Genomic DNA, 20,401 nt, shown 5'->3' with positions numbered 1-20,401 from the left:
TGTTTACCCCTCTCTCTCTCCCCCCGTTTACCCCTCTCTCTCTCCCCTGTTTACCCCTCTCTCTCCCCCCGTTTACCCCTCTCTCTCTCTCCCCTGTTTACCCCTCTCTCTCCCCTGTTTACCCCTCTCTCTCTCCCCTGTTTACCCCTCTCTCTCTCCCCCCGTTTCCCCCTCTCTCTCTCCCCTGTTTACCCCTCTCTCTCCCCCCGTTTACCCCTCTCTCTCTCCCCTGTTTACCCCTCTCTCTCTCCCCCCGTTTACCCCTCTCTCTCTCCCCTGTTTACCCCTCTCTCTCTCCCCTGTTTACCCCTCTCTCTCTCCCCCCGTTTACCCCTCTCTCTCTCCCCCCGTTTACCCCTCTCTCTCTCCCCTGTTTACCCCTCTCTCTCCCCCTGTTTACCCCTCTCTCTCTCCCCTGTTTACCCCTCTCTCTCTCCCCCCGTTTCCCCCTCTCTCTCTCCCCTGTTTACCCCTCTCTCTCCCCCCGTTTACCCCTCTCTCTCTCCCCTGTTTACCCCTCTCTCTCTCCCCCGTTTACCCCTCTCTCTCTCCCCTGTTTACCCCTCTCTCTCCCCCCGTTTACCCCTCTCTCTCTCCCCTGTTTACCCCTCTCTCTCTCCCCCCGTTTACCCCTCTCTCTCTCCCCCCGTTTACCCCTCTCTCTCTCCCCTGTTTACCCCTCTCTCTCCCCCCGTTTACCCCTCTCTCTCTCCCCTGTTTACCCCTCTCTCTCCCCCCGTTTACCCCTCTCTCTCTCCCCCCGTTTACCCCTCTCTCTCCCCCCGTTTACCCCTCTCTCTCTCCCCTGTTTACCCCTCTCTCTCTCCCCTGTTTACCCCTCTCTCTCTCCCCCCGTTTACCCCTCTCTCTCTCTCTCTCCCCCCCGTTTTCCTCCGCTCTCCTTCCGCCAATTCACCAGCCCCTGCTTGTACTTCATCAGCCCCTACCCACTCCCGACAGCTGCTTGTGACCCCTCAGTCCACAGCTCCTCCCCCTCTCATTTCCCCCAACTCCCCCGTTTCTCCATTTGCCCTCTGTCCTTGCTGATTTTGAAGAAGGCCAGGTGAGCTTCCCCCATCCATGTATACCCTCTGAATCCCCGACCAGAATCTGCAGCTCCTATTCTGCTGCTTATAGCAAACAATCAGCTAACTTGTCTCTCCTTCCCTCCTCACTAACACAGCAAATGGACCGCATCTTCCCATGGTTTAAGGTTCAAGACTCCAAGCTTTGGCAAGAATCAGGAAACCTACCCAAGTGAGTAAAAATCAGATTCAGAACTGACTGCACCAACCATTTGACGCTCACTATTGCTGGAATCTCAGCCTCTAAGTGGGCCTTTAGATTCCTAACGCCTGAGTTAGCAGGCCCCGGCTTGAGACCCCACTCCAGAGGCATGTCCCCCATAATCCAGGCTGACACCCCCAGTGCCATAGGAGTGTTGCACTGTCGGAGGGTCAGTGCTGAGGGAGTGCTGCACTGTCGGAGGGTCAGTGCTGAGGCAGTGCTGCACTGTCGGAGGGTCAGTGCTGAGGGAGTGCTGCACTGTCGGAGGGTCAGTACTGAGGGAGTGCCGCACTGTCGGAGGGTCAGTACTGAGGGAGTGCCACACTGTCGGAGGGTCAGTACTGAGGGAGTGCCGTACTATCGGAGGGTCAGTGCTGAGGGAGTGCCGCACTGTCTGAGGGTCAGTGCTGAGGGAGTGCCGCACTGTCTGAGGGTCAGTGCTGAGGGAGTGCCGCACTGTCTGAGGGTCAGTGCTGAGGGAGTGCCGCACTGTCTGAGGGTCAGTGCTGAAGGAGGGCCGCACTGTCTGAGGGTCAGTGCTGAGGGAGCGCCACACTGTCTGAGGGTCAGTGCTGAGGGAGCGCCGCACTGTCTGAGGGTCAGTACTGAGGGAGCGCCGCACTGTCTGAGGGTCAGTGCTGAGGGAGCGCCGCAGTGTCTGAGAATCACTGCTGAGGGAGTGCCGCACTGTCTGAGGGTCAGTGCTGAGAGAGCGCCGGACTGTCGGAGGGTCAGGACTGAGGGAGTGCTGCACTGTCAGAGGTGACATCTTTCTGATGAAACATTAAACCGTTGCCCTGTCAGCTCTCTGAGGTGGGTGTTGAACTCCCACGACCGCTATTTAGAAACAGAGCAGAGGGGAGTCTGTCCCCGGTGTCCTGGGGCCAATTTTTATCCCAAAACCAACCACACAGCTGGGCTGCGGGGAGGGGAGGAGTGTGTTATCGGAGAGAGTGCGGCTGTGTAGATTTGTGTGCTGGCCTTTTACATTCTGGCACCCTGACATTTTTTCTTTCTCTTTCTCCCTGTCTTTCCCTTTCCTGGTCACTCGCCCGTTCTCTGCTGCGCCCACCCACCCTCGCATATCCCCTCACTGCCCTCTCTCTCTCTTGTTCGCGCCTCCTCACCCCCCCTCTCTCTTTCCCTCTCCCCCTCTCTCTCCCCCCCTCGCGCTCTCACTCTGTCGCTCCCCCCTCGCGCTCTCACTCTGTCGCTCCCCCCTCGCGCTCTCACTCTGTCGCTCCCCCCCTCGCGCTCTCACTCTGTCGCTCCCCACTTCGTTCTCTCACTCTGTCGCTCCCCCACTCGTTCTCTCTCTCTGTCGCTCCCCCCCTCGTTCTCTCTCTCTGTCGCTCCCCCCCTCGTTCTCTCTCTCTGTCGCTCCCCCACTCGTTCTCTCTCTCTGTCACTACCCCCCCTTGTTCTCTCTCTCTGTCGCTCCCCCCTCGTTCTCTCTCTCTGTCGCTCCCCCCTCGTTCTCTCTCTCTGTCGCTCCCCCCCTCGTTCTCTCTCTCTGTCGCTCCCCCCCTCGTTCTCTCTCTCTGTCGCTCCCCCCCTCGTTCTCTCTCTCTGTCACTCCCTCCCCTCGTTCTCTCTCTCTGTCGCTCCCCCCCTCGTTCTCTCTCTGTCGCTCCCCCCCTCGTTCTCTCTCTGTCGCTCCCCCCCTCGTTCTCTCTCTGTCGCTCCCCCCCCCGTTCTCTCTCTCTGTCGCTCCCCCCCTCGTTCTCTCCCTCTGTCACTCCCCCCCTCGCACTCTCTCTCTCTCTCTCTGGTCTGACAGCGGTGTCCACCCGAATGCTGTCGCCCCTCCGTCGCTCGACCACAGCTACGCTCAATGGCGGGAGCAGGGTGACAGCTCCCAGCCGCAGAGCGCCCAGCAGAGGAACAACCAGGAGGCAGCGGCCACAGCAGGGAAGGAAGGGTCGCAGGGCCGCAGGGCGGATCGGCCGGCGGGTGAGTGTGGGCGAGATCTGGGTGCAGGAGCTCCAGGGCGGGTTAAAGGGCTTGTGCAGAACAGATGTCGGGGGGTTGGGGGGGGGGGTTGGGGTGGGGGGGTGGAGGAGTCACTCCTGTCGCTGGCGGCCGTGCCACAATTCGAAGCAGTGGGAGCACACTGTCGCTGCAGGGAGGGGTTTGGCCCCACCCACACACCCCCCCCCCGGCCCAGCTTGCTCTTTGTGGGATCGTGCTGTGCTCCCGCACACCCGTCCAAGTCAACGAGGCGTGTTGTGGAGGCACCTCGACCGTGATATGTTTGACGGGCCAGCGTGTGGAGGAGTTGGGGGGGTGGGGGGGTGGGGTGGATACGATGAAGGTTCATTGGCTGGCTCTCGGGAAGAGGGGGTCTGCCTGCCCCTACCCCTACCCAGGAGAGCTCGAGAGGCCTGGGCCCGCGGCTCCTCGGACTTCCGAGCCATGAGATCTTGGCATGTGTGGGTGCCGCTGTGGGGCAAGGCCAGCATTGGTTGCCCATCCCTAATCCTGCCCCCTTAAACTGAGAGTCTTGCTCGGCCAATTCAGAGGGGCAGCCGAAGGGGTCAACCCCATCGCTTGTGGGGCCTGTGGGCCAGACCGGGTAAGGAGGGCCGATCCCCCTCCCTAAAGGGTGACGTGTGCGGACCAGATGGGGTTGGTTTTTTTGGTTTTACGTCAGCCGACGGTAGTTTCGGGGTCACCGTCACTGAGACTCGCTTTCCACTCCAGCTTTGACTCATTGAGTTTGAACTCCACCAGCGTCCGTGGTGGGATTTGAACCCCCTTGTCCCCCGAGGCTTCAGCCTGGGATGACCAGTCAACCTTCCGCTGCCCGACACCCCCCCCCCGCACCCTCCCCCTTCCCATTCCCAGTGTTTACGTGGATGGGCTGTTGAACAGCCCGATGGGGTGGCCACTTGCTTCATGTGAGTCGGAGGCTGCGGGGGGGAGGTTGTTGGTGGGGGTGGGGGGGTGGGGGGGTGGGGTTGGGGGTAGCGGGGCGAGGGGAAGCTGGGGTGGGGGGCGGGGTGGGGTGGGAGTGGAACGGGGCTTCTCTGCCTGCCGAACGGGGTTTCACCGTGTGCTGGTCTGGTCGCAGGTGCCGGCGGAGGGAAGAACCGAAGCAGGAGCTTGGAGTCCGGCTTGGCGACTGACCCCGAGGACGGCCGGCAGTGCGCCCTGTGCCTGAAGTACGGCGACGATAAACTCAACGTACGTCCCGAGCGCTCGCGTGCGCGGGCCACAGGAATCGGGAAGTCTCCCGGCCTAGGAGGAGGCCATTCGGCCCACCCCCCCCCCTTGGACCTGTGCTGCATCTTTGAAAGACCCACCCTGTTAGTGCCCGCTCTCCCTCTCCCGCTCTCCCTCTCCCGCTCTCCCTCTCCCGCTCTCCCTCTCCCGCTCTCCCTCTCCCGCTCTCCCTCTCCCGCTCTCCCTCTCCCGCTCTCCCTCTCCCGCTCTCCCTCTCCCGCTCTCCCTCTCCCGCCCTCCCTCTCCCGCCCTCCCTCTCCCGCTCTCCCTCTCCCGCCCTCCCTCTCCCGCCCTCCCTCTCCCGCTCTCCCTCTCCCGCTCTCCCTCTCCCGCTCTCCCTCTCCCGCTCTCCCCCCACCGCACCGCATCCCCCACCCTCCCCCAACCCTGCTCTTTTCCCCCACAGACCTGCACATTTTTCCCCTTCGAGTATTTCTCCAATTCTCCCCCTTTTGAAAGTTCCTATTGAATCTGCTTCCACCGCCCTTTCAGGCAGCGCCTTCCAGATCACAGCAACTCAACTGTTGCCTCTTCTCTGAGGTGCAGTACAGTATCTCCTTTGAAGTTTCCTACAGCATCAAATCTCTCCAGAGCTATCTGCAATAGGTCATGGACTGACTCAGTGTGATTATTCTTGGCCTCCCCCCTCTGATTCTCTTCCCCGACTCTCTCCAATCTGTGTCCCTCTGGTTACCGACCCTCCTGCCACTGGAAACACTTTCTCCTTATTGACTCTATCCAAACCCCCTCCTGATGTTGAACGCCTCGATTCAATCTCCCCCTTAACCTTCTCCGCTCCGAGGGAGAACAATCCCAGCTTCTCCCAGTCCCTCCACACGGACTGAAGTCCCTCATCCCCTGGGAACCGTCCCAGTAAATGTCCCCCGCTTCCCTCTCCGAGGCCTCGTTCTCCTTCCCAAAGTGATGGGCGACCAGAATTGGACTCAGTTGGAGCCAGGCCGTTCAGGGGGTGATGTCAGGAAGCACTTCTTCACACAAAGGGGTGGGGTAGGGGGGTGAAAATCTGGAACTCTCTCCCCCAAGAACCTGTCGGGGCTGGGAGGGATCAATTGAAAACTTCAAAACCGAGATTGAGAGATTTTTGTTGGACAAGGAGATTTCAAGGTTACGGAACCGAGCCAAGGGGTGGATGGAGTTGAAATACATGGGATCATGGCTGATCTGTAACAGGCTCGAGGGGCTGAATCAGCCTCTGTAACAGGCTCGAGGGGGCTGAATGGGCCTCTTCCTGTTCCTGTGTAACAGGCTCGAGGGGGCTGAATGGGCCTCTTCCTGTTCCTGTGTAACAGGCTCGAGGGGCTGAATGGGCCTCCTCCTGTTCCTGTGTAACAAGCTCGAGGGGCTGAATGGACCTCCTCCTGTTCCTGGGTAACAGGCTTCAGGAGGGGCTGAATGGACCACCTCCTGTTCCTGGGTAACAGGCTTCAGGAGGGGCTGAATGGCCTCCTCTTGTTCCTGGATAACAGATTTGAGGAGGGGCTGAATGGGCCTCCACCTGTTGCTGTGTAACAGGCTCGAGGGGGCTGAATGGGCCTCCTCCTGTTCCTGTGTAACAGGCTCGAGGGGGACTGAATGAGCCTGCTCTTGACCCCCCCCCCCCCCCCGCAACCACCACCACCACCACCACCACCAAATAACCCCAGTTCCACTTTCTGCCCCACTCAGGTTAAGTGACCTTTTGTGTGAAGAAGTGCTTCCTGACACCAGTGTGGTGGGTGAGTCCAGAACCGCGGGCGGGGTGGGGCACACTTTCAAAGTAAGGGTCTTTCCTTTTTTAGGACGGAGATGAGAAATGTTTACTCGGGTGGGGGTGGGGGGGTGGGGGCTGTACTCCTTTGGAATCCCCCACCTCTGGGGGGCCAGGTCACTGAATATTTGGAGGCGGGGGCCAATAGATTCTTGATCGGCGGGAGAATCAATCGGTGGGGGAATGAGTCAGGGGGTCAGTGGGCGTGTGGAATTAGTAATACAAACAGATCAGCCATGGTGTTATCGGATGTCGTAGCAGGCTCGATAGGCTGAACAGCCTCATCTTGCTCCTGTTTCGTATGTTCGTATGAACGGCCTGGCTTTTGGGTTTTAAGGTTCTGCTGCCTTGTTCTGGAATCGTTGCCCCCGCACCCCCAGCCCCCAGCCGAGGGAAATAACCTTTCTCTGTCGACCCTATCGAATCCTTCCGCCCACTTAAACCCCTTCGGTGAGGTCAGCCCGTAACCCACGATCAGGGAAGGTGGGGGGCGGGGGGGGGGGGGGGCGGCGCGGGGTTAGTATCTGCACGGTTAAAGCGTCGCCGGCTTCTAATCGGTGTTGACCTCCTCGTTGTGTCTCCCAACCGCCCCCCCCCCCCCCACCCCACCCTCTCTGCAGGACGCCGGGCGCCTCTTGTACATCGGCCAGAACGAGTGGACGCACGTCAACTGTGCCTTGTGGTCGGCTGAGGTCTTCGAGGAAGGGGACGGCTCTCTGAAGAACGTTCACACGGCAGTGGGCCGTGGAAAGCTGATGGTGAGCCTGCCCCCAGGGAGGGTCTGTGTGGCTCGGGGGGGGTGGGGAGGCGGTGGGGGGGGTGCGGGGTGGTGGGAAAGAGGCCCTCGTGTTGCTGGCTGTCATCTCTGTCCACTTTTTTACACTCCCCCCACCCCCCCTCGCCACCTCCCTCGATCCTCCCGTTTGCAGCTTGGGTTGGCAAGCCCTTGCTATCACCCACCCCCTCCCCCACCACCCCCCACCGGCCATCCGGATTTGGCACGCGTTCGCTGGCGGTGTGCGCCGTCTGCAGGCCGGATTGCGGTGACCCTGCCGAGGCTCCTTCGACAGCACCTCCCAAACCTCCCGGCCTCTACCACCTGCAAGCACCAAGGGGAGAATGGGGGGGGTGTGGAGGGGGGGGGTGTAGCGGGAATGTCACTGGGGGCTGGTCACCCAGAGGCCCAGGCTGATGCTCTTGGGGGGAGACCCGGGGTTCAAATCCCATCACGGCAGCTGCTAGAATTTAAATTCGATCAATAAAATCTGGAAGCGAGAGCGAGTCTCGGTCGCGGTGACCGTGAAGCGATCATCGATTGTCCTTAAAAAAAAAAAAACCCATCTGGGTCACTCATGTCCCCTTGAGGGGGAGGGAAATCTGCCCTCCTTACCCGGTCTGGGCCCACGCGTGACTCCAGACCCCACACAGCCACGTGGTTGACTCCGAACCGCCCGCCCCCTGCATTGACCTCGCAAGCCCACTCAGCTGAAGGGCAATTAGGCACGGGCGACAAAGGGCCGGCCCGGCCCAGCGAGGCCCGCGTCCCATGAAAGGATAAACGACACCGTCGGCTGCGCGTTCCCCTCCGAGCCACGCACCCTCCCTGACTTGGGAAATATATCGGCCGTCCCTTCACTGTCGCTGGGTCAAAGTCCTGCAGCTCCCTCCCTGACGGCGCCGTGAATAAAGCAGGACTCGGATTCGCAGAGAGTAGTTCACGACCTCAGCACGGAAGAACCTCGGGGGGGCAGAAGGAGGCCATTCAGCCCCTCGAGCCTGCTCCACCATTAAATAAGACCACGGCTGATCTGAAATCTGCATTCCACCTACCCCTGATAACCTTTCACCACCACCACCACCACCCCCCCCCCCTCCCCCCCAACTTGCTTACCAAGAATCTACCCACCTCCGCCTTTAAAAATATTCCAAGATCCTGCTTCCACCAGGGAGAGTGTTCCACAGACTCACGACCCTCTGAGAGAGAAAATTTCTCCTCATTCTTATCCAGTGAACCCTTCGTTCTAGATTCTCCCACAAGGGGAAACGCCCTCTCCACACCCAGCCTGTCAAGACCCCCTCAGGGTCTGACATGTTTCAGTCAAGTCGCCTCTCACTCTTCTAAACTCCAGCGGATACAGTCCTAGTCTGTACAACCTCATAAGACAACCCCGTCCATTCCAGGAATTAGCCTGGTAAACCTTCTCTGAACGGCTTCCAACGCATTTACATCCTTCCTTAAATAAGGAAACCAACACTGTACGCAATACTCCAGATGTGGTCTCACCAGTGCCCTGTGCAACTGAAGAGTAACCTCCCTACTTTTGTATTCAACTCCCCTCGCAGTAAACGATAACATTCTATCAGCTTTGCTAATTACTTGAATATACTCAGTGATGGAGCACCCACAGCTCCCTGGGGGAGGGGAGAGAATTCCAAAGATTCCCAACCCTCCGAGTGAGGACACTTCTCCTCGTCTCAGCCCAAAATGGCCGCCCCTTCAACCTGAGACTGCGGACCCCCTTCATTCCCCCCCCCCCGCCCCCCCCAGTTCTAGACTCTGCAGCTGGGTGGGCGTTGGGGAGTAGAGGAGGCTGGAAGCAGCCTCTCGGCATCGAGCCTGTCACCCTCTTAGAGGATTTTACGCGTTTGAGTGAGATCAGGCTTCGTTCTTCTGAAATCCAGATGATATCGGCCCATCCCACGAGGTCATTCCAGCGACTGATGCGCTTTTCAAAGTGAAGCCACTGTTGTGATGTCAGAAATGAGGCAGATCACAGCCAGCTCCCACAGCCAGCAATGTGATAATGATCCAGACCATCTGTTATGAGTGATGCTGATTGAGGGGAGAGCAGCCCCTGTGCTCCCTCAGTTCTGGCCCTCCGACAGCGCAGCGCTCCCTCAGTCCGGACCCTCTAACAGTGCAGCACTCCCTCAGTACTGACCCTCCAACAGCGCAGCGCTCCCTCAGTGCTGACCCTCTGACAGTGCAGCACTCCCTCAGTGCTGACCCTCTGACAGTGCAGCACTCCCTCAGTTCTGATCCTCCGACAGTGCAGCGCTCCCTCAGTACTGACCCTCCGACAGTGCAGCACTCCCTCAGCACTGACCCTCCGACAGCGTAGCACTCCCTCAGCACTGACCCTCTGACAGAGCAGCATTCCCATAGAGCTCGTGCTGCGATTGTCATCCTCGACTCTCCGACTTGGGTCTGTGTACTGGTGGGTGACTGGAATTGAAGACTGTCTGATTTTGAGGTGGGCAAGGAAATGCTGATTCTATCTGAGGGGCGGCCAAGACGGAAATGGGGCTGGAGTAGAGATTTCTAGTTTAAGCACCTCCTCAGCTGCAATGCTAATTCTCTGCTTCTTCTCCGCACACAGCGCTGTGAACATTGCCAAAGGCCAGGAGCGACAGTCGGTTGCTGTTTGTCCTCCTGTCAAAGCAACTACCACTTCATGTGTGCCCGTGCCTGCAACTGTGTGTTCGAAGAGGACAAGAAGGTCTACTGCCAGAGACACAAGGACTTGGTGCAGGGAAAGGTTTGTAGTTGCTCACCAGCGCATCCCGCTGGCCTCCCAGTGTAACTCCGAGCTCTGCAGGGCAAGCAAGGGCCTGCAATTAATTAAGTGTAAAGGGTTATAAGTATTTTCACACTCTGCAGATTTGTGTATCGTCACCGTGTGGGGGAATCACAGACCCACGTCCCGTCACCGTGTGGGGGAATCACAGACACAGACCCGAGTCCTGTCACCGTGTGGGGGAATCACAGACCCACATCCTGTCACCATGTGGGGAATCACAGACACAGACCCACGTCCCATCATCGTGTGGGGGAATCACAGACACAGACCCACGTCCCATCATCGTGTGGGGGAATCACAGACACAGACCCGCGTCCCGTCACCGTGTGGGGGAATCACAGACACAGACCCACGTCCCATCATCATGTGCGGGAATCACAGACACAGACCCGCGTCCTGTCACCGTGTGGGGGAATCACAGGCACAGACCCACGTCCCATCATCGTGTGCGGGAATCACAGACACAGACCCGCGTCCTGTCACCGTGTGGGGGGGTCATAGAACCATGTCCCATCACCATGTTGTGGGGGGGATCACAGACACAGACCCGCGTCCTGTCACCGTGTGGGGGAATCACAGGCACAGACCCACGTCCCATCATCGTGTGGGGGAATCACAGACACAGACCCGCGTCCCGTCGCCGTGTGGGGGAATCACAGACACAGACCCGCGTCCCGTCACCGTGTGGGGGAATCACAGACACAGACCCGTCACCGTGTGGGGGAATCACAGACACAGACCCGTCACCGTGTGGTGGTATCACAGACCCACGGCCTGTCACCGTGTGGGGGAATCACAGACACAGACCCACGGCCTGTCACCGTGTGGGGGAATCACAGACACAGACCCGCGTCCCGTCACCGTGCGGGGGGGGATCACAGACACAGACCCGTCACCGTGTGGGGGAATCACAGACCCGCGTCCTGTCACCGTGTGGGGGAATCACAGACACAGACCCGCGTCCCGTCACCGTGTGGGGGAATCACAGACACAGACCCGTCACCGTGTGGGGGAATCACAGACACAGACCCGCGTCCCGTCACCGTGCGGGGGGGGAATCACAGACACGGACCCGCGTCCCGTCACCGTGCGGGGGGGGAATCACAGACACGGACCCGCGTCCCGTCACCGTGCGGCGGGGGAAGCATTCTCTGAGTGGGGCTGTACTGTGCTGTGAGGTCCGGCTGGAGTAAAGCTATTCAGCAGAGAGAGCTGGATGATGCCACTTCGATGCTTGCTCTGCATTTGCATTCTTTGTGCTGCCATGGTAACTGCTGTCTCTTCTGCAGACTGTTCTGGAAGATGGCTTCGAAGTGATGCGCAGGGCTTATGTAGATTTTGAAGGGATCACCTTGCGGAGGAAGTTTCTAACGGGGCTGGAACCCGAGAATATCAGCATGGTGATTGGTGAGTTCTGTGCTGAGCACCCTGATTTAATCACTGGCCTCCGTAAACATCCATTGGCTCACCCTGATCTTCACTGTGCCCAGCTCCCAGCAGTCTCCATGTCTTAAACCACCTGTAAAATAGTCTTTACATTCCCCTGTTCTTGTTTCTCCGAGCGGAGTGAGTGATGGGAGATGGAAATCCACCTGTCCAACACTCCCATGGACAGGTACGGCGCGGGGTGAGATACAGAGTAAATCTCCCTCTGCACCGTCCCCATCCAACACTCCCAGAACAGGTACAGCATGGGGTTAGATACAGAGTAAAGCTCCCTCTGCACCGTCCCCATCCAACACTCCCAGGACAGGTACAGCACGGGGTTAGATACAGAGTAAATCTCCCTCTACACTGTCCCCATCAAACTCTCCCAGGACAGGTACAGCACGGGGTTAGATACAGAGTAAAGCTCCCTCTACACTATCCCCATCAAACACTCCCAGGACAGGTACAGCACGGGGTTAGATACAGAGTAAAGCTCCCTCTACACTATCCCCATCAAACACTCCCAGGACAGGTACTGCACGGGGTTAGATACAGAGTAAAGCTCCCTCTACACCGTCCCCATCAAACACTCCCAGGACAGGTACTGCACGGGGTTAGATACAGAGTAAAGCTCCCTCTGCACTGGCCCCATCAAACACTCCCAGGACAGGTACAGCACGGGGTTAGATACAGAGTAAAGCTCCCTCTACACTATCCCCATCAAACACTCCCAGGACAGGTACTGCACGGGGTTAGATACAGAGTAAAGCTCCCTCTACACCGTCCCCATCAAACGCTCCCAGGACAGGTACAGCACGGGGTTAGCTACAGAGTAAAGCTCCCACTACACTGTCCCCATCAAACACTCCCATGAACAGGTACAGCACGGGGTTAGATACAGAGTAAAGTTCCCTCTATACTGTCTCCATCAAACACTCCCAGGACAGATACAGCATGGTGTTAGATACAGAGTAAAGCTCCCTCTACACCGTCCCCATCAAACACTCCCATGGACAGGTACAGCACGGGGTTAGATACAGAGTAAAGCCCCCTCTACACCGTCCCTGTCAAACACTCCCAGGACAGGTACAGCACGGGGTTAGATACAGAGTAAAGCTCTCTCTACACTGTCCCCATCAAACACTCCCAGGACGGTACAGCACGGGGTTAGATACAGAGTAAAGTTCCCTCTACACTGTCCCCATCAAACACACCCAGGAAAGGTCCAGCACTGACTTTCAAGGGTCCAACTGTGCAACAACGGGAATACGCACAAATTAATTCTGGTGCACCAAGCTAACTATCATATAACGGAGGGTTTAATTCACATCTATTTTATAGTCGAGTGATTGTTGCCTTTTCCCAAGCTAATGCAGCTCCTCACAGATTCTGTTCCTCCCACACATGGGCGCGAACTTTCTCTCGTTTATTGCCTCCGTAATTGAATTTGCATGGACTTTCGAGGGAAAATTCACCCAGTGCCACTATTTATTTTGACCCCTAGCCTCTAGGCCCCTCTGCAATGCCCTGTTTTTTATGGCCCCCTCCCCGCCCAAACCCTATCTACCCTTGAGTCTTCGTGAAGGAAAAGTAGGCAGGTTCTGATGGTGCCAGATCAGGAATCGCCTTCAATCACCCATTGTCTCTCTCTCTCTTTCTCTCTCTCTGTGCAGGCTCGATGACCATTGATAGCTTAGGCATTCTGACAGAGCTATCAGAATGTGAGGGACACATCTACCCTGTTGGTTATCAGTAAGTATGCTGTTCCTTCCGGGCAACACTGTGACTAACAATGCAGCCTCTCCTCTAGCCAGAAGGGATCAGTGATTTTTTTTTATATAAATAATGTTCCCCAACCAGCACACCCCTTTTTATTATCCCCTGTGTCAAAGGTGCTGACACTGACGGTGGGGGGACAGTTCCTGAAGGTGCTGACTCTCACTGAGAGACAGTTCCTGAAGGAGCTGACACTCACTGGGGGACAGTTCCTGAAGGTGCTGACTCTCACTGGGGGACAGTTCCTGAAGGTGCTGACTCTCACTGGGGAACAGTTCCTGAAGGTGCTGACTCTCACTGGGGGACAGTTCCTGACGGTCCTGACTCTCACTGGGGGACAGTTCCTGAAGGTGCTGACTCTCACTGGGGGACAGTTCCTGAAGGTGCTGACTCTCACTGGGGGACAGTTCCTGACGGTCCTGACTCTCACTGTGGGGGGGTACAGTTCCTGAAGGTGCTGACTCTCACTGGGAGACAGTTCCTGCAGGTGCTGACTCTCACTGGGGGACAGTTCCTGAAGGTGCTGACTGTCACTGGGGGACAGTTCCTGACGGTCTTGACTCTCACTGGGGGACAGTTCCTGAAGGTGCTGACTCTCACTGGGGGACAGTTCCTGACTCTCACTGCGGAGACAGTTCCTGAAGGTGCTGACTGTCACTGGGGGACAGTTCCTGAAGGTGCTGACTCTCACTGGGGGACAGTTCCTGAAGGTGCTGTCTGTCACTGGGGGACAGTTCCTGAAGGTGCTGACTGTCACTGGGGGACAGTTCCTGAAGGTGCTGACTGTCACTGGGGGACAGTTCCTGACGGTCCTGACTCTCACTGGGGGACAGTTCCTGATGGTCCTGACTCTCATTGCGGGGACTGTTCCTGAAGGTGCTGACTCTCACTGGGGGACAGTTCCTGAAGGTGCTGACTCTCACTGGGGGACAGTTCCTGACGGTCCTGACTCTCACTGGGGGACGGTTCCTGAAGGTGCTGACTCTCACTGGGGGACAGTACCTGAAGGTGCTGACTCTCACTGTGGGACAGTTCCTGAAGGTGCTGACTCTCACTGGGGGACAGTACCTGAAGGTGCTGACTCTCACTGGGGGACAGTTCCTGAAGGTGCTGACTCTCACTGGGGGATCGTTCCTGAAGGTGCTGATTCTCACTGGGGGACCGTTCCTGAAGGTGCTAACTCTCACTGGGGGACAGTTCCTGAAGGTGCTGACTCTCACTGAGGGACAGTTCCTGAAGGTGCTGACTCTCACTGGGGGACAGTTCCTGAAGGTGCTGACTCACTGGGAGACAGTTCCTGAAGGTGCTGACTCTCACTGCGGGACAGTTCCTGAAGGTGCTGACTCTCACTGCGGGGACAGTTCCTGAAGGTGCTGACTCTCACTGGGGGACAGTTCCTGAAGGTGCTGACTCTCACTGGGGGACAGTTCCTGACGGTCCTGACTCTCACTGGGGGACAGTTCCTGAAGGTGCTGACTCTCACTGGGGGACAGTTCCTGAAGGTGCTGACACTCACTGGGGGACAGTTCCTGAAGGTGCTGACTCTCAGTGGGGGGACAGTTCCTGAAGGTGCTGACTCTCAGTGGGGGGACAATTCCTGAAGGTGCTGACTCTCACTGGGGGACAGTTCCTGAAGGTGCAGTCCCTCACTGGGGGACAGTTCCTGAAGGTGCAGTCCCTCACTGGGGGACAGTTCTTGAAGGTGCTGACCTTCCTTAAGTTAAACCATCTAAATCAAAGTTAAAAGTAGCTCTCACCCCCCAACAGTTCCTCTGCCCTGCCTGGGATTTGTCCTTTTGACAGGGTGTGCCAGAAATAAAACTTTTGGGCGAATACGGGGTAGTGGTGGTGTGTATGGGTGTGGGGGGTGTGTTGGAGTCCAGAACAAGGGGGCAGAACCTTAAAATTGGAGCCAGGCCATTCAGGGGGTGATGACAAGAAACGCTTCCTCACACAAAGGTGGAGGGGGGTGGGTGGGAGGTGGAAATCTGGAACTCCCTCTTTCCCCCCCCAAATAAAGGATACAGATTTAAAGGATTCGGGGAAGATGAGAATTTTTTTTTACACACAGCGAGTTGCTGTGGTCTGGAAGGCGCTGCCTGAAAGGGCGGTGGAAGCAGATTCAATAGGAACTTTCAAAAAGTGGGGGGGAGCTGGGAAAATATCAGAAGGGAAAAAAATTTGCAGGGCTCTGGGGGATGGAGCAGTGGGGAGAGCGGGGACTAATGGGATCGCTCGGTCAAAGGGCTGACTCAGGTGCATGATGGGCCGATTGGCTGTGCTGTACAATTCTGTCACGCGCCTTGCGGTGTCAGGGCTTGCAGGGTGCTGACTGTCAGTGGCAGCGTGTCGAAGGAGTGCCCTTTGTTTTCTAACCCGACCCGTGTGTGGCTTTCACACCCCCCCCACCCCCCTCACCCCTGCTGCTTCAGTGAGCCATTGTCCGGATGGTGCTCTCGGTCCCCGAGATCCTCCAAGCTCTGCTGCCCACTCCCTGACTTGTGATGGGTCCCATTCCCCGCTATCACTCGCCGCCCAGCACTGGCACCCCGTCAGGCACCATCTCAGCTTGAAAATTCACGCCCTTGGTTTCGAACCTCCCTCGCTCCACTCGACCTGAGTGACCCACCTCCGCCTCCGTGACCCTCCGAGATCCCTGCGCTCCTCCAACTCTGGCTGGCTGCAAATTCCCAATTATGATGGCTCCACCATTGGCGGCCGTGCCTTCAACTGCCTGGGGGCCCTAAGCTCTGGAATTCCCTCCCTAAATCTCTCCGCCCCTCTCTGTCTGTCTCTCTTTCTCTCTTTCTTTCCTCCTTTAAGACGCTCCTTAACACCAACCCCACATTATAGGAAGGATGTGATTACACTGGAGGGGGTGCAGAGGAGATTCACCAGGATGTTGCCTGGGATGAAACATTGAAGTTATGAAGAGAGGTCGGATAGACTTGGGTTGTTTTGGTTGGAGCAGAGAAGACTGAGGGGCAACCTGATCGAGGTGTACAAGATTATGAGGGGCATGGACAGGGTGGATAGGGAGCAGCTGTTCCCCTTAGTTGAAGGGTCAGTCATGAGGGGACATAAGTTCAAGGTGAGGGGCAGGAGGTTTAGGGGGGATGTGAGGGAAAACCTTTTTACCCAGAGGGTGGTGAGGGTCTGGAATGCGCTGCCTGGGAGGGAGGTGGAGGCGGGTTGCCTCACGTCCTTTAAAAAGTACCTGGATGAGCACTTGGCACCTCATAACATTCAAGGCTATGGGGCCAAGTGCTGGTAAATGGGATTAGGGAGGTAGGTCAGGTGTTTCTCACGTTTCGGTGCAGACTCGATGGGCCGAAAGGCCTCTTCTGCATTCTGAGATGCTTTGGACCGAGCTTTTGTTTGGCTGCCCCGAATGCCTCCTTGTAAATGGTTCGGTGCCAAATTTTGCTTTAGAATGTTCCTATGAAGCAACTTGGGCTGTTTCATTACGTTAAAGGCGCTATATAAATACTTGTGGTTCTTGTTGTTGTTGTTGTACTGCTCAGGTGTTCCCGGGTGTACTGGAGTACGACAGACGCCAGGAGGAAGTGCGTGTACCGCTGTAAGATCATGGAGTATCACCCGCCAGCCTCCGAAAGCGACGTCAACGGCCTGGACGATGGCACGAATCACACCATCGTTCACAGCCCCAGCACGACAGGTACGGGGGAAGCTGTGCGCTCCAGGGTGGAGTGTCCCGATGAGAGCCTCTCCATCATCAGGCTGTCGCCGCAAAGGCCAATCACTTGAAACGCAATCGCAATTAACCAAGCCTCTGATAGATTATGTTTCATATTATATCCCTGTCTGTAACTCACTCCTGGGTATCTGTTATTCTATATATAAACCACCCCGAACCCCTCGATTAGATTCCAGTCTAACTCACTCCCGGGTATCTGTTATTCTATATATAAACCACCCCGAACCCCTCGATTAGATTCCAGTCTGTAACTCACTCCCGGCTATCTGTTATTCTGTATATAAACCCCACGACCCCTCGATTAGATTCCAGTCTGTAACTCACTCCCGGGTATCTGTTATTCTATATATAAACCCCACGAACCCCTCGATTAGATTCCAGTCTGTAACTCACGCCCGGGTATCTGTTATTCTATATATAAACCCCACGAACCCCTCGATTAGATTCTAGTCTGTAACTCACTCCCGGGTACCTGTTATTCTGTATATAAACCCCTCTCCTGGCTGGAGGAGCTGGCCTTTGAATGAGAAGCTAAACCGAGTCCCCATCGCCCTCTCGGATGGTTGGGAAAGACCCCCACGGCCATCCTGTGGACGAAGAGCGCGGTGGGAGGTGGGTGAAGTTCTCCCCGGTGTCCTGGGTCCAATATTTATCCCTCGATCAACATCACTGAAAACAGATGATCTTGGGTCGTTACCACGTTGCTTTTTTTGGGAGCTTGCTGCAGTGTTTCCTACATTACGACAGTGACCTCGCTTCATAGAAAGTGCTCCACCGGCTGCGAAATGGTTGGGCTGACCTGACGTGGTGAAAGGCGCTAGAGAAATGCACGTGTTTAGGCCCACCAAGCCTTACACTGGGGCGTTCGAACTAGATACTTACTCGTTCCCTGGTTCACTCCCTGCTAACCCCCAGCCCCACGCCGAACTGGACTTTTCTCTTCCGCCCACCCCACTCTCAGACCCCACCCCACCCCCGCTGGCCCCATCCCTCAGGTGATTGAAACTTGATGCACAACACAAAGGGAAGCCTGCGCGGCGCCTATGATAATGCTGAACTCCTGAAGCTTGTGCGGGGATCCGGGGTCCGAACTCCTGCAGATTGTGGGGGTGGGTCCGGGGTCCGAACTCCTGCAGGTTGTGGGTTGGGGGTGGGTCCGGGGTCTGAACTGCTGCAGATTGTGGGTTGGTGGTGGGTCCGGGGTCTGAACTCCTGCAGATTGTGGGGGTGGGTCCGGGGTCCGAACTCCTGCAGATTGTGAGGTGGGTCCGGGGTCCGAACTCCTGCAGATTGTGAGGTGGGGGGGTGTTTTGGCTCCTGGGGGAGGTTTCGCTTTTCTCCGTTGTAACCTCCGGCCCTTCGATTACTTTTCAGACGTGAATGACACCGCGGAACCTGCCGGAAAGGGGCGGGCGGAGTGCCCGCGCTCCCCCGAGAGGCACCCGGCGGCGGGTCAGAAAGCCAGACCCCTGCCCCCTCCTCGCCCGCTTCCCTGCAGCCGCATCAAGACTCCGAGTTTCCCCGCAGGCTGTCGGTGGTCATCAAGAGGCTCGCGACCTCTCCCTTCCCCCGGTAAGTTGACCCGAGACAGCATCGCTTCTCAAACCGCGAGGCTGGCTGCGGCCCCCTGTGCGTCGGTGGCGGAGGGAGTGAATGTTTGTGAGCGGGTTTAAATCAGATAGAGACATGAAGCGCTGTGCACGGTCCCCTGGTCTCCGTGATTAGAAGGGATGAGAGCCACCGTTGACCCAGCCGGCAACAGGCTGCTCTCTCATGGGAGAGCGAGACGATTGGAGGTGCGTTTAACCTGAGGGGCACCGCACCTCAGGCAAGGGGCGAGGTGGAGGAGGTGGGGCCTTCATGGATGACCTCAGCCGGTGCGGGAGTCTGCATCAGAAACCAGCCACCCAACCAACTGAGCTAACCGACCCTCTCTTCCAGTCTCCATATCCCTCGATTAGACCACACTGGGAGCACTGTGCACAGTTCCAGTCTCCATATCCCTCGGTTAGACCATACTGGGAGCACTGTGCACACTTCCGGTCTCCATATCCCTTGGTTAGACCACACTGGGAGCACTGTGCACAGTTCCAGTCTCCATATCCCTTGGTTAGACCACACTGGGAGCACTGTGCACAGTTCCGGTCTCCATATCCCTTGGCTAGACCACACCGGGAGCACTGTGCACAGTTCCGGTCTCCATATCCCTTGGTTAGACCACACCGGGAGCACTGTGCACAGTTCCGGTCTCCATATCCCTTGGTTAGACCACACTGGGAGCACTGTGCACAGTTCCGGTCTCCATATCCCTCGGTTAGACCACACTGGGAGCACTGTGCACACTTCCAGTCTCCGTATCCCTTGGTTAGACCACACTGGGAGCTCTGTGCACAGTCCCGGTCTCCGTATCCCTGAGTTAGACCACACTGGGAGTGCTGTGCACAGTTCCAGTGTCCATATCCCTTGGTTAGACCACACTGGGAGCACTGTGCACAGTTCCAGTCTCCATATCCCTCGGTTAGACCATACTGGGAGCACTGTGCACACTTCCGGTCTCCATATCCCTTGGTTAGACCACACTGGGAGCACTGTGCACAGTTCCGGTCTCCATATCCCTTGATTAGACCACACTGGGAGCACTGTGCACAGTTCCGGTCTCCATATCCCTTGGTTAGACCACACTGGGGGCACTGTGCACAGTTCCAGTCTCCATATCCCTCGGTTAGACCATACTGGGAGCACTGTGCACACTTCCGGTCTCCATATCCCTTGGTTAGACCACACTGGGAGCACTGTGCACAGTTCCGGTCTCCATATCCCTTGGTTAGACCACACTGGGAGCACTGTGCACAGTTCCGGTCTCCATATCCCTTGACTAGACCACACCGGGAGCACTGTGCACAGTTCCGGTCTCCATATCCCTTGTTTAGACCACACCGGGAGCACTGTGCACAGTTCCGGTCTCCATATCCCTTGGTTAGACCACACTGGGAGCACTGTGCACAGTTCCAGTCTCAATATCCCTCGGTTAGACCACAATGGGAGCTCTGTGCACAGTCCCGGTCTCCGTATCCCTGAGTTAGACCACACTGGGAGTGCTGTGCACAGTTCCAGTGTCCGTATCCCTTGGTTAGACCACACTGGGAGCACTGTGCACAGTTCTGGGTTGTGAATCATAAGAAAGGGACAGGAGCACTGGAGAAGGTGTTAGGGGAAAAAAAATCGCAAGGTTATAACTATCAGGAAAGACTGAACAGGCTGGGGCTCTGTTTTCTCTAGACAAGAGAAGGCTGAGGGGGGAGACCTGATCGAGGTCTTTAAAATGATGAAAGGGTTTCGATGGGGTAGATGTAGAGAAGATGTTTCCACTTGTCGGAGTGAGACCAGAACTAGGGGACCATCGATATAAGATCGTCACTAATAAACCCAATGGGGGGATTCAGGAGAAATCTCTTTACCCAGAGAGTGGGGAGAATGTGGGACTCGCTCCCACAGGGAGTGGTCGAGGTGAACAGTGTCGATGTGTTTAAGGGGGAAGCTGGATAAACACATGAGGGGGAGAGAGGAGTAGAAGGATATGGGGATGGGGTGAGATGGAGACGGGGGGGGGGTGGTGGG

The 20,401-nt window shown here is 57.0% G+C and overlaps 1 protein-coding gene across 1 annotated transcript in view; it reads left to right on the top strand.

The window, feature by feature from the left end:
- The window catches only part of kmt2bb (lysine (K)-specific methyltransferase 2Bb), a 139,335-nt gene that overhangs the window by 88,964 nt on the left and 29,970 nt on the right, over positions 1-20,401 (top strand). Inside the window, exons 21-29 of the mRNA XM_041181157.1 lie at positions 1,184-1,257; positions 3,068-3,240; positions 4,361-4,473; positions 6,901-7,038; positions 9,661-9,819; positions 11,151-11,268; positions 12,963-13,041; positions 16,590-16,744; positions 18,158-18,355. Of these exons, the coding sequence (XP_041037091.1) occupies positions 1,184-1,257; positions 3,068-3,240; positions 4,361-4,473; positions 6,901-7,038; positions 9,661-9,819; positions 11,151-11,268; positions 12,963-13,041; positions 16,590-16,744; positions 18,158-18,355 (1,207 nt within the window). The remainder of the gene's footprint in view (positions 1-1,183; positions 1,258-3,067; positions 3,241-4,360; positions 4,474-6,900; positions 7,039-9,660; positions 9,820-11,150; positions 11,269-12,962; positions 13,042-16,589; positions 16,745-18,157; positions 18,356-20,401) is intronic.

This window comes from Carcharodon carcharias (assembly GCF_017639515.1).
Source record: "Carcharodon carcharias isolate sCarCar2 chromosome 29 unlocalized genomic scaffold, sCarCar2.pri SUPER_29_unloc_2, whole genome shotgun sequence".
NCBI classification, from domain to species: Eukaryota; Metazoa; Chordata; class Chondrichthyes; order Lamniformes; family Lamnidae; genus Carcharodon; species Carcharodon carcharias.
This window is presented reverse-complemented; position numbering and strand designations above follow the sequence as displayed.